The sequence below is a fragment of the Neoarius graeffei genome, chromosome 8, assembly GCF_027579695.1.
Source record: "Neoarius graeffei isolate fNeoGra1 chromosome 8, fNeoGra1.pri, whole genome shotgun sequence".
Classification (NCBI taxonomy): Eukaryota; Metazoa; Chordata; class Actinopteri; order Siluriformes; family Ariidae; genus Neoarius; species Neoarius graeffei.
The window spans coordinates 11537697-11550605 of NC_083576.1; the positions used below are offsets into that span (position 1 = coordinate 11537697).

Below are 12909 nucleotides of genomic sequence, written 5' to 3' on the forward strand. Positions count from 1 at the left end.
AGAAGTGAGGTAGGAAACTTAGTTATGTTCGGTTTTCTTTGAATAAAGGTATTGACAAGTTGTCAACAGTTTATTAATGTTTCTGTCATTATTGAAGAAGTTCAGAAGAACTTGTCAAATTGTACAGGTACAGACCTGTACCTAAACCTCTGTACCGGTACCTGTACCTGATGTTACATTTAGGTACGCAGCCCTAGTCTGATGGCTCTTCCTGTTCCACAACATGGATCTGGCTCTTAACACAAGCTGAATCTTAAATGGTGTACAATTAGATGTGCTCAATATTATACACCATACACCATGGACACTATACTGAACACTGCGCCAGAATCTAGAGATTCTTTCAAGAATCTGGAGGAGATTTTTTGAAGAGTACCCAACATGGATTTCATCATATATGGGTCTAATATATCCAGGCAAAACGGGCTCCGGATTCTGGAGTATTTTGAGCAGTGATATGGCTAAAAGTACAGTATGTGGACACCTGACCATCACACCCATATGTAATTGTTAAGCGTCTTATTCCAGTGGCGTTCCATTCTTTGCTGTTCAACAGCCTCCACTCTTCCGGGAAGGCTTTCCACTAGATTCTGGAGTGTGGTTACAGAAATCACTGACCATTCAGCCACAAGCTCATTTTTTATGACAGAAAAACGCTAGTAGGATGCCGGGAGCGCTTCATCCCAGTGCTTCATCAAAAAAGCATTCCCATACTGTGCGTCAGTTTTGTTTCTATGACGACAACATTTTGAAACCTGTCCGCTCTAACTACTGTGTGAAAACGAGTGGCAGTGATGACACCAGCGCCTTTCTGAAAAGTTCAGAGATTTTCAACTTGAAGTGCCCAGATCGGCCACACGAACAAGGCAGAGTGCTGTGAGGGGAAAAAAAATAAAGACGCAGAGTGCAGCGCTTTTTGTCTAGGCGGCCGCATACGGTAGCATTATGCTGTCTGCATTGGGAAGAACTGTAAAAAGATGCAGGGAAAAAAAATGCTATGTGGACACCATTAATGAAAGTCAAATTACTACATGGTACCCATGTTATTGACCTACTTCAGCTTTACGGTACACTCAACTCTTTAACAGGCATCACAGGAAGACATTCTAGGTTGAAGCAAGTTTTGAATAGTATACGTTTTTGTTCTTAATTGGTGAATGCACTGCAGCAACTTTCTCAAACTGTTTAAAAAATTTTAAAAAAATTGGCCAATGGTGTATCCTTAACAGTTATTCCACGAAATCGAGTCGTACATGAGCTGATAGTCGATGAGGCGCGTAGCACCGAGTTGGCTGTAATCTGTGTATGATGAGATTGAGTGGAATAATTGTTTTATTCTATCCATATTCACTGGATTTTGAGAAACAGAGCCTTTTGATTTAGATTTTTTGCAAATTCGATAAATAAAAACTTTATACGAAACGTCCGACCCAACCATTTCTGCCTAGAATGTAAACAAACCAGTGAAATGGTCACAATTTGTGCAAAAGTAATAATAATAATAATAATAATTCTTGAAAAAAAAGAGATATGTTCTTACTAGCAAATATACGGGAGCCGAGAGAGGCCCTTCATATAACCTTTTTTTATTCAGCTTTTTTTTTTAATTTTATTTTTATTTTCTTTCTTTTTCAATTTTCATTTTATTTGCTTATTTTTTTCTGTGTGTTTGTGTAGTTTGATGTTTGTTTGAGTGTTTTGTCCGCCGGTTGTGGTGTAGCTCCAGACCCAGTTTTGGGTGTTGGTTCCCTCCAGGCCTTGGTTCGCTGTGGGTGATGCCTGCGCTCCCAGCTGTGGACTGCAGTGAGCTCGCTGCTCATTTAACATTCGTGGTTGTCCAGTGCTCTGCGCTTTAATGCTTGGCGTGATGTTCCGAGCGATGTTGCTCGGTGGCGTCGCGGCGGCTGTGCAGGCGGTTTGGGACACACCAGCGCTCTGCGTGGCGGAGCTTCTGTGTTCACTTTGTGGATCCACGGCGTGGTGTTCGAGCGATGTGGCTGACGGCATCACAGCGGCTGTGCTGGAGATGTGGGACTCGTTTTCATGCGCCTTTTGATGGGACTGTGGCTGCTACACCACTGGAATTACATCCTGACTCCTACTTGGTGGACTTTTTACTTTTTTTATTATTTATTTATTATTTTTTTATTGTTATTATTTTTTTCTTTGTCTATAATTGTAACGCGTCCTTGGGTTTCTTGAAAGGCGCTATATAAGTTGAACTTATTATTATTATTATTATTATTATTATTTATTATTCACCTTGTTATCCCGAGATAGCAGCATAATTAATTCAGGATCTCGAGAAAACAACACAACTAATTCGAGATCTCGAGAAAACAAAACAATTATTCCGTGATCTCGAAAAAACAAAACAATTATTTCATGATCTCGAGAAAACAGCTGAGATTTCTAGCAGAGCTGCGCCCCCTGTGGGTCAGACAACGAAGACTTAGAAATTGGCGGACATGTAACAGAGCAGAAATGGCTTTTTACGATGCCTTGAGAGAGAGGGGGGTCCCAGAGGAGAACATCATCCCTTATTAAAAGACTTAATGCAATCTCTCCCTGTGTCAACCCCTGATCAAAATATTGCCTTATTAGGTGATCGATTATTCCAGACATTCTAATGACCAAAGTTGCGTCTATACAGAATGAGAAATAGCCCCAAAGTCAGCATATCACAAGTCTCTTGGCGCACCTGAATGAACCATTTCTCAGCTGTTTACTCGAGATCATGAAATAATTGTTTTGTTTTCTCGAGATCTCGAAATAACGGTTTTGTTTTCTCGAGATCTCGAATTAGTTGTGTTGTTTTCTCGAGATCCTCAATTAATTATGTCGTTATCTCGGGATAACAAGGTGAATAAAAAAAAGGATTATATGAAGGGCCTCTCTTGGTTTCCGTACGAATACTTTTATTACATATTTTGTTGCTTTTTTGTATTTTTTGGGGTTTTATTTTCGAGTTGAGTTTTTATTTCATCCTCGGTTGGTTGAGCGACACGCTCCGCCGTTTTGTTTTTCTCTACTAGCAGTAGAGTAGCCAATCAGAGCGCATGATTGCTCATATCCAGTGAATGTGAATAGTATAATTAAGGTTCTGGTCCTTGCACTACTTGCAGACAAAATTTCCATGGTTTACAAATTGAAGTATTAATTGTGTACACCTCACTAAATATCCCAGTGTGAACATACTACTTGCACTAAGGGCGTATTCACACCTACGTTGTTTGGTCCGGACCAAACGAACCAAATTTCCCTTGGTCCGGACCTTTTGGGTTGGTCTGAATACAAACCACCGAACTCTGGTCCGGACCAAACAAGCGGACCGAGACCGAGCTGCAAGGTCGGACTCGGTCCGGACCAAAGGAACCCTGGTGCGGAGGTGTGAAAGCAGACTGAACCTAATCTGACAGTTTTGCTTTTTTGTACCTCGGGAGCTTCCGTCGTTTGTCGAGCATTATGGGAAACAGAGTCTTGACACTCCACCGCAAAGTGCAAACACTGTTTCGGTTGTCAAGGGAACCTTACAACAGTCGTTCAGTCATTCAGACCAGTGGTAGGCTAGACTACAGAGTACAAAAAATGAGTAGGGGGCAAACGTGGGCCGAGGAAGAAACGCGTACCCTTGTGGATATATGGGCAGATGTCCACATATCTGAGCTTTTGGAGAGAACACACAAAAATGACGACGTGCTTGCTGTATTCAGTGAGAAAATGAAGGAGAAGGGGTTCACGCGCTCCCCAGAACAATGTCGACTAAAAGTGAAGAAACTCCGTCAGACCTACATTAAAATCAGGGACATTCTTTCAAAAAGTGGCGGTACTAGCGACGCAAAAAAGAAATTCATCTATTACGATGGATAAGGCGAATATCCCGACACATACCTCCTCCGTCTTGCGTGAAGAGCCAGAACTGTCACAACATGATGTGCGCTCATCAGCGCTATCCTCCGTAGCCACCTTGCCCTTTGTCGTCGTCGTTGATAAATTGCTTGTACAACAGCATAGTAATCGCACAATTGTGAAAACAGTAAAAACTGGAAGAAACATATAGCTTTGATGATATTAAAAAGAATAACAGCATGGAAAGCCTCCATGACTACTTTTGAACTTAACGCTTTGTGCGCGTGTCGTCTCTGACCAATAGCTGAACGACCTCAGGGCGCGTGGCTTTGTTGACAGATTTTGGTCCGCTTACTAAAATGTACAGTGTGAAAGCGAACCGCACCAAAATGAAAAAATAAAAAAAACATTTGGTTCGGACCAAAGCAAGTGAACTATCGAACTATCCTGGTCTGAATACACCCTAAAAGTACAAAGTATGTGATGTACACCGTTTTTGACACAACTATAGTCTCTTAATGATTAACACCTGATGATAACTTAACACTTCGCTTCTTTATGTTGTGCATTATAGTCATCTGGGAACTATATTAGCTTTTTCTAACCGATGAAACAGTTCTTGGCCTTGGACTCTTGGTAGACTTTTTAACCCTGTTGGATTTGTGTACTGTATGCTTGTCTGATTTGAGGGGCGGAGTCTAACTCGGCTTCTTTTCCTTCTTCCAGAGGATGAGCAGGTGTCCGCTGTGTGAACAAGACGACACTTTCTTACTGGTCGGCTCTCGCTGCAGCCACTGAAGGCTTGTGAGGCCTGTCAAAGGCAGACAGACAGCCAGAGCAACCGATCGTCACCTCGATGCCACTGCCTGTCTCTCTCCTGATTGTTGGATTCATCTCCCTTCTCTGCCTTAAAGCGTCATGAGGGGTTTTCTCACCCTGCATGCTAAAATACTGTGAAGAAAGGAAGAGAACGTTCAAAACGAAGAAATTACCTGGCACTTTGGAAAAAAAAAATCTAATTATTTAGCTTAAAGTAGTAAAAAAAAAAAAAAAAAAAAAAAGATGAACTTGAACCTGAATTCAAAATGAACACACAGCGGTGCGACATTCACACAAACACAAGACTGCCATTGCCAGTCACTGATGGACATTTGCGCCCTTCCTTACACATTCTCACAAATCATTTTTTCTCATCTGCACTTTTTAAGTATGTTTTATAAAGACAAAATGCACACGATCATCTCAGACTTCATCTCTTTTCAAACACAAAGATTCTACATGGTGAAAATGAGAACCTGTAGGGGAGACAAACACTCAACACTCAAATAGCTACTTTTTTTTTTGCAGTATTAATTGAGTTTTCAAGGTTGGGGGATGCTGGAGAACTGGAGATACACACAGCAAGGAGGAAATGAAGCACGCTGGCGTGACTCTGCGTTTTGGTGCATCCTGAAGCCTTTCACTACCTACACAGCACCCTGCTTCAGTCCTGAGGGTGCTATGGAAATGGAGAGACCTCAGACTTGTGGTTTGGTGGGTTTGACTTCTGTAAACGTCAAGGGGAAAAAGCAGGGCCAAACTGAGGGCTAAACTCATCAGGAACCATGAGGTGTGATTGGTGTGTTCTGGGACTTATTTTGCTTGGATTTCAAAACCTAATCAGTGGAAGGTAATTGAAAGGTTTTTGAGATTTGTAAATCTCAGTTTATGGGTTTCTTTTCCATCATACCCCATCCCAAGCACCGCTGTCAATTGTAGAGTTGACACCAAATTCTGCTGGTGCTCGAGTCCAACCAAATACCTAGAGTCCTTTACTTTTTTTTTTTAAGGATGTGAGGTTATGAAACGTCTCCAGTAGCTAACACCAGGATTCCAAAAGCGAGATTTAAAGAAATCTGAGTTCAGAGTTTTCATACCTGACCCATGGGATCCATTTTGTGTCTGATAAAAAAGGGAGGGATCAGAGTTAATAAGTTGACACTGAGCTCCATCGGGTTCTTGACTCCAGGACTCTAGAAATCATTGCCAATTTTGACTTTGTGAATTTACTTGGGCACTGCAATAGTTTTGTGCAGGAACCCAAAGACATTTATTTTATTTATTCCACTTCAGGAGTTTTTGTTACTGCCCCATGTCCTTTTCGGGGAGAAGGCAAGATTTCTTTTTTTTTTTTTTTTTACAGGTCTTATGTAAAGAACAAGGAAAAATTTTAAAACTTAGGAGCTGAAGTTGCTCCAGTAGCTGGCTGCAGTAATTCTGGGGCAAGTCTTAGCTTAGAGTTTTTGTTTTTGCCCCATTGCATGCACAAAGCAAGAGCTTTGTTTCAGTCTTGTGAGTAGAAGTGACAGATTTCCCCTGACCTGAATTGAAACCCAGCCAGCTCCCTCCCATTTCTATAATTCTGTACAGTTTTGCGAGGGTACAGGGTTACTCGAGTAACTGGCTGCAGTTATCCAGAGGCAAGGTTTTTCTTTTCATTTGAGAGGGTTTTTTTTGTTCCTGACCTTTTCCACTCTTTTGGGGAGAAAGCAAGACCTTTCTTTGAGGTCCTGTGTAAATGGAGAGACCATTTGACTCCACTCTTCATTACCATAGCATTTGACTCCAATGAACTCCCCTAAAATTGTTTGGAATTTTCAAGAATGTGAGGTTACAGATTGCTCCAATGGCATCTGGAGCTCATCTCAGTTTAGAGTTTTAGTGCTTGCCCTATTCCATCCACTTTGCAGGAAAAGCTGGACCTTTGTTGACCCCAATCTCTACTTGTGCTTGACCGAGTCAGCTCAACTCACCCCTATTGGACGACTTCTTGAAAACATTTGGGTGGTTATGAGGTGTTTTGCCAGGGGTGTGTGTTGTTTCCCCTGCACCATCCCACCCATTTGGAGGGACGTCAAGACCACTGGTGCTTAACTTGCCCAGCTCATTCCCATAAGAATTCTTTACAAAAAAAAGGGAGATACGAGATCATAAGGTTGTTATAATCCGCAGTAATCTTGGCCTTTTGTCTCTGAACTTTCCCTCCCATTTGGAGGGAAGGCAAGAGCTTGGTTCACCACTCGTGCTCGACACCATCCAGCTCATTCCCATTTATTGAAGTCTTTGCATCTTGAGGATGCAGGTTTCAATTTTGCTCCAGTACCTGGTTATTGTAGCCAAGGGGCAAGTTTTTCCCTTGCAACCCACTTGAAAGGAATCCTGATCATTGTTTCATCCAGTGCTTCATTTTAAATTGGTAGGGAACAAAGTTGACACCGATCTCTAATGGTACTATTATGGTATTCCCATTTATCTGCAAATTATCTTCATGTTTCGTAATTTTCTGAGGTTTATAAGGTATTCTGTACTCATTTTGAATGTGCCCTTACAATTGTTATTGTTCCACATGGATGAAATGCTACGAGTTGCCTATCAGAGTGGACTATCGGCAGAAAAAACTCTGGAATTGATCGGACCATTTTTATAAGGTAAATCCCTCCTATAATATTGCGACAAGTCTGTCGACAAACGTGTTTCACTGCTCAAAATAAATCTACTGGTAACCGGATATATATTAAGAGCATACTGAGGGTGACCCCAAACCGAAACTTACCACAACTACTCATGACCATGGTATGTAGAGACGACCATCAAGAAAAATGCCTGTCCAGCCAGTGAAGTCCACACTTGACTGGTGCTCCTTCCATTCTGATGCGAGCATATTGCGGTTTTTGAGGTGCTGTGTAGGCTTTATGAAGACGTAAACCTGCTTGTGTCACCCTGCACATAAAGAAGGGATCTGGATCAGAGCTCAAAAGCTCACAAGAACTTTTCGAAACATGCTTCTGAGACTCCGGTGGTGAAGGAACGCGTTAACCGAGCCGAAGGCTGCCAAGCTGAGTAGAACTCGACCAGTGAGAAGTCACTTTTATTGTTTATTTTTAATCACTGAGTTAAGCTGATCACATTGATCAGTAGTTTAGGACTGATATTCTTTGATGGGGGGTTGGGGAAAAAAGATTGCAGTGTTTTTCACTGTACCCTGTAATATTATCATGTCAACATTTCTTTCTCTTCTTGCTGTAATTTTTTTGTTTTTGTTTTTTTGTAATGGTTGCCGTCGTTTAAAAAAAAAGGATAATATTTGTAAAACAGTGGGTATACAAATCATTCACCTCCGTTTGAATTTTTGAAACTAGTCATGCTTTTTCTGGCAAGCTGAGTGGAGTCCTCTTTCGAAAAATAAGTTGCACAAACTGTACAAGCATAAGATTAAACCGTAGTAGTTAGCACTGCTACTTTGTTCGATGTGTGATGTCAAGTGAGAAGTGTACATTTAGCTGGTGAAGATTCTCTCATTCTTGACTACTTTTACCTGTACGTCTTTTACAAAGACAATTGGTGGAGTATGTATCGGTTGTTATTTTCTGTCTTTTTTTTTCTTTTTGTATTTTTAATACAATAATTGTAAATATTGGTTATATTTTTGTTGAACTGTAGAAATGTACTATGTTTATGCCTCAACATCCAGTTTATATGAAGCTGGTAATCAATAAATGCGAGAAAAAGAAATTGACTTGTAGGTTTCAAATGCACTTTTTTTTGTTGTTTTCCCGTCAACGCGTTCTCTTTGGAAAATTGTTACTTTAAATGACACTCGTCTAATGTTTGCACAAGATGAGACATGGAATTAACTTGAAATGTGTATCTGATGATAATTTTTTTAACCGACATCTGTCAGAATGAATAAAAAGACACTGATGCCTACTTGCTCTGCTTCTATAACAGTATCTTCCCTTCTTCACTGATGGATGTGTGAAGGTGAGTTCCTCATACTGAATAACTATTAACTGCCCTTGAACTTTTCCAGTGGACTTAATTGGGAATATTTAACAATTATTCCATGAAATCGAGTCGTACAAGAGCTGATAGCTGGTGAGGCATGTAGTGACATTACAGGGAGTGCAGAATTATTAGGCAAGTTGTATTTTTGAGGATTAGTTTTATTATTGAAAAACAACTATGTTCTTGATGAACCCAAAAGACTCATAAATATCAAAGCTGAGTATTTTTGGAAGTTGGAGTAGGGCTTTCTTAGTTTTAGCTATCTTAGGAGGATATCTGTGTGTGCAGGTGACTATAACTGTGCATAATTATTAGGCAACTTAACAAAAAACAAACATATACCCATTTCACTCATTTATTTTCACCAGGGAAACCAATATAACAACTCAACATTCACTAATATACATTGCTGGCATTCAAAAACAAAAAAAAAAAACAAATCAGTGACTAATATAGCCGCCTTTCTTTACAAGGACACTCAAAAGCCTGCCATCCATGGATTCGGTCAGTGTTTTGATCTGTTTGCGATCAACATTGCGTGCAGCAGCAACCACAGCCTCCCAGACACTGTTCAGAGATGTGTACTGTTTCCCCTCCTTGTAGATCTCACATTTGATGAGGGACCACAGGTTTTCTATGGGGTTCAGATCAGGTGAACAAGGAGGCCACGTCATTAATCTTTCTTCCTTTAGACCCTTTCTGGCCAGCCATGCTGTGGAGTACTTGGATGCGTGTGATGGAGCATTGTCTTGCATGAAAATCATGTTTTTCTTGAAGGATGCTGACTTCTTCCTGTACCACTGCTTGAAGAAGATGTCTTCCAAAAACTGACAATAGGACTGGGAGTTGAGCTTGACGCCATCCTCAACCCGAAAAGGTCCCACAAGCTCATCTTTGATGATACCAGCCCATACCAGTACCCCACCTCCACCTTGCTGGCGTCTGAGTCGGACTGGAGCTCTCTGCCCTTTGCTGATCCAGCCACGAGCCCATCCATCTGGCCCATCAAGACTCACTCTCATTTCATCTGTCCATAAGACCTTAGAAAAATCAGTCTTGTGATACTTCTTGGCCCAGTCTTGACGTTTCATCTTGTGTGTCTTGTTCAGTGGTGGTCGTTTTTCAGCCTTTGTTACCTTGGCTGTGTCCCTGAGTATTCCACACCTTGTGCTTTTTGACACTCCAGTGATGTTGCAGCTCTGAAATATGGCAAAACTGGTGGCGAGTGGCATCTTGGCAGCTTCACGCTTGACTTTCCTCAGTTCACGGGCAGTTAGTTTGCGCCTTTTTTTTTCAACGCGCTTCTTGTGACCCTGTTGACTATTTTGAATGAAGCGCTTGATTGTTCGATGGTCACGCTTCAAAAGCTGGGCAATTTTAAGAGTGCTCCATCCCTTTGCAATATATGTCACTATTTTTGACTTTTCTGAGTCCGTCAAATCCCTCTTCTGACCCATTTTGCCAAAGGAAAGGAAGTTGCCTAATAATTTTGCACACCTGATATAGGGTGTTGATGTCATTAGACCACACCCCTTTTCATTACAGAAATGCACATCACCTGGTATGCTTAATTGGTAGGAGGCTTTCAAGCCTATGCAGCTTGGAGTAGGCCAACATGCATAGAGAGGGTAATGTGGTCAATATACTCATTTGCCTAATAATTCTGCACTCCCTGTATATTTCTTATCTTAGCGATATTTCTGAGGTGAAACAATGCTATTCTCGTAACATTATTGATATGAGTTTCAAATGAAAGACTGGAGTCAGTAATCACACCGAGGTCTTTTACTGCTGCACGTGAAGAAACAAAGGCCATCTAGAGTTTCTGTGTAATCAGAAAACTTACTTCTAGCTGCATGTGGTCCTCGTACAGGTACTTCAGTCTTGTCAGAGTTAAGCAGAAGGAAGTTAATAAGCCTAATTAACTTAAGTCTAATGTCCTTTACATTTTATTAAGCTGGTGTCTCTCATCTCTTTGCAGAAGCATACAACTGTGTGCCGTCAGCATAAAAGTGGAAACTAATACCATGCTTATGAATAATACCACCCAAAGGTAACATATATAAAGAAAAAAATAGTGGGCCTAAGACAGAACCTTGTGGAACACCGAACTTTACCTCAGTATGTCTGGAAAATCACAATTTACATCAACAAACTGATAGCGATCAGGTAAATAAGACCTGAGCCAGGAGAGGACTGTTCCCTTAACTCCCACGTTTTCTAGTCTATCCAGAAGAATGGAATGATCAGTGGTGTCAAATGCTGCACTAAGGTCAAGCAATACAAGCAGGGAGATTCAGTCCTGACTAGATGCCAACAGTAGGTCATTTGCTACTTTAACCAGTGCTGTCTCTGTGCTATGATGTCTGAATCCTGACTGATACATTTCATGGATGTTATTCCTATGTAGATATGAACATCGCTGCTGTGCCACAGCTTTTTCTAGGATCTTGGAGATAAAGGGGGGGGGGTTTGAAATTGGCTGATAATTGGACAGCTGACGGGTTGAGGTCAGGTTTTTTTTTTAATCAGGGGTTTGATAACTGCTAGTTTAACAGTTGTAACATCATGAGTGGACACAAAACAGCAGACGATTTTGAAGGGGGGGATCAATATAGTACAATTATTAACAAGTTTGTGATTGCATAAATATTCGCCCCCTTGTTAGGAAACCCTTTCAGTTCATTCTGGCGCCATCAAACGTCACATAGTTAGTTGAATGGAGTCAACATGTGTGCAATTAATGTCTCACATGATCATTATTGCCAAGAGGAGGTCATCCACTAAAAGTCAGTGTCCAGATAAAGAGGACATTAGTCAAAGTAGCAACCAGTGAGTTCGCGTAGGGCATGGATACTCGCTGCATTCAACTTAACTTGGAAATGGGAAGTCCAAACTCAGAATTATCTCATTTATCACCTTGAGCTAGAAAGTAGGGGAAAAAATATGGATCCATCCATTTTCCTCTTTTGCACTGATCTAGCCAACTATCTATGATGAGTGATGTAAAGTTTACAACAGTGAACTTTATAGTCAGTGTCACACAATTAAAAAGAGAATGTCTGTATTGGTTGATGACAAATACTGTGAAATACTGTACAGAGTAATTTATTTAAAAGTAAAGAAGTGTTACTTTGTTTACTGGTGCTGTGAGTAGCCATGTTGTTTTGACATCACTTAACTTGCCTTGAGGAGACCTTCTTGACTTTTAGAGTAGAAATTCTGATTTGAGGGAGTCGTTTTCTTTGCTTTTTCCTAGTTGGAGGTCCAAGTTATGGGTTTTTAGTTGAACACAGCATTATTCTGTTCACTGTATGTGAAGTCACAGCCAGAGATAAGCCTTTAATTGTTTTCACATCAAATTAATGTTTGACAGATTGATTTGAGTTCCAAATGGATGTACAATAACGTGTACCCTAAAATAATTGTCTACCATTGGTAAAAAGGTGGGTGGTGGTTAGCGCTGTTGCAGCTTCACAGCAAGAAGGTTCTAGGTTTGAACCTTGCGGCTGACGGGGGCCTTTCTGTGCAGAGTTTGTATGTTTTCGCCGTGCGTGTGTGGGTTTCTTCTGGGTCATCGGGTTTCCACCAATAACACAAAGACATGCAGATTAGGTCAACTGGCTACTCTAAATTGCCCATATTGGATTTAAATTGGCAGCCTGCCCAGAGTGTTTGGTTTTTTTCCAGCTGGGATGGGTTCCAGTTTCCCCAACAACCTGGATGGATGGATGGATAAAATGTAAATCAAGGTGCTGGTTAATGAAGCAAATAACATCATTCATTGCTTAATGAATGATCTTATTAATTGCTTCACTGCAATTTTATTATGCAAATTACATTTCAAAACATATCCAAGGCGGCACGGTGGTGTAGTGGTTAGCGCTGTCGCCTCACAGCAAGAAGGTCTGGGTTCGAGCCCCATGGCCGGCGAGGGCCTTTCTGTGCGGAGTTTGCATGTTCTCCCCATGTCCGCGTGGGTTTCCTCCGGGTGCTCCGGTTTCCCCCACGGTCCAAAGACATGCAGGTTAGGTCAACTGGTGACTCTAAATTGACCGTAGGTGTGAATGTGAGTGTGAATGGTTGTCTGTGTCTATGTGTCAGCCCTGTGATGACCTGGCGACTTGTCCAGGGTGTACCCCGCCTTTCGCCCGTAGTCAGCTGGGATAGGCTCCAGCTTGCCTGCGACCCTGTAGAACAGGATAAAGCGGCTAGAGATAATGAGATGACATGAGC

At 41.4% G+C, this 12909-nt stretch overlaps 1 protein-coding gene across 6 annotated transcripts in view; it reads left to right on the plus strand.

Annotated features, from left to right (window-relative positions):
- rapgef2b (Rap guanine nucleotide exchange factor 2b) overlaps positions 1-8598 on the plus strand; it is a 306645-nt gene extending 298047 nt beyond the window's left edge. For all 6 annotated transcript variants that reach the window (XM_060927285.1, XM_060927286.1, XM_060927290.1 and 3 more), the window contains one exon: positions 4576-8598. Coding sequence is in view for 1 of the 6 variants with exons in the window: in XM_060927290.1 (XP_060783273.1) it covers positions 4576-4601 (26 nt within the window). In the remaining 5 variants the exon portion in view is untranslated. The remainder of the gene's footprint in view (positions 1-4575) is intronic.
- The last annotated feature ends 4311 nt before the right edge of the window (positions 8599-12909 follow it).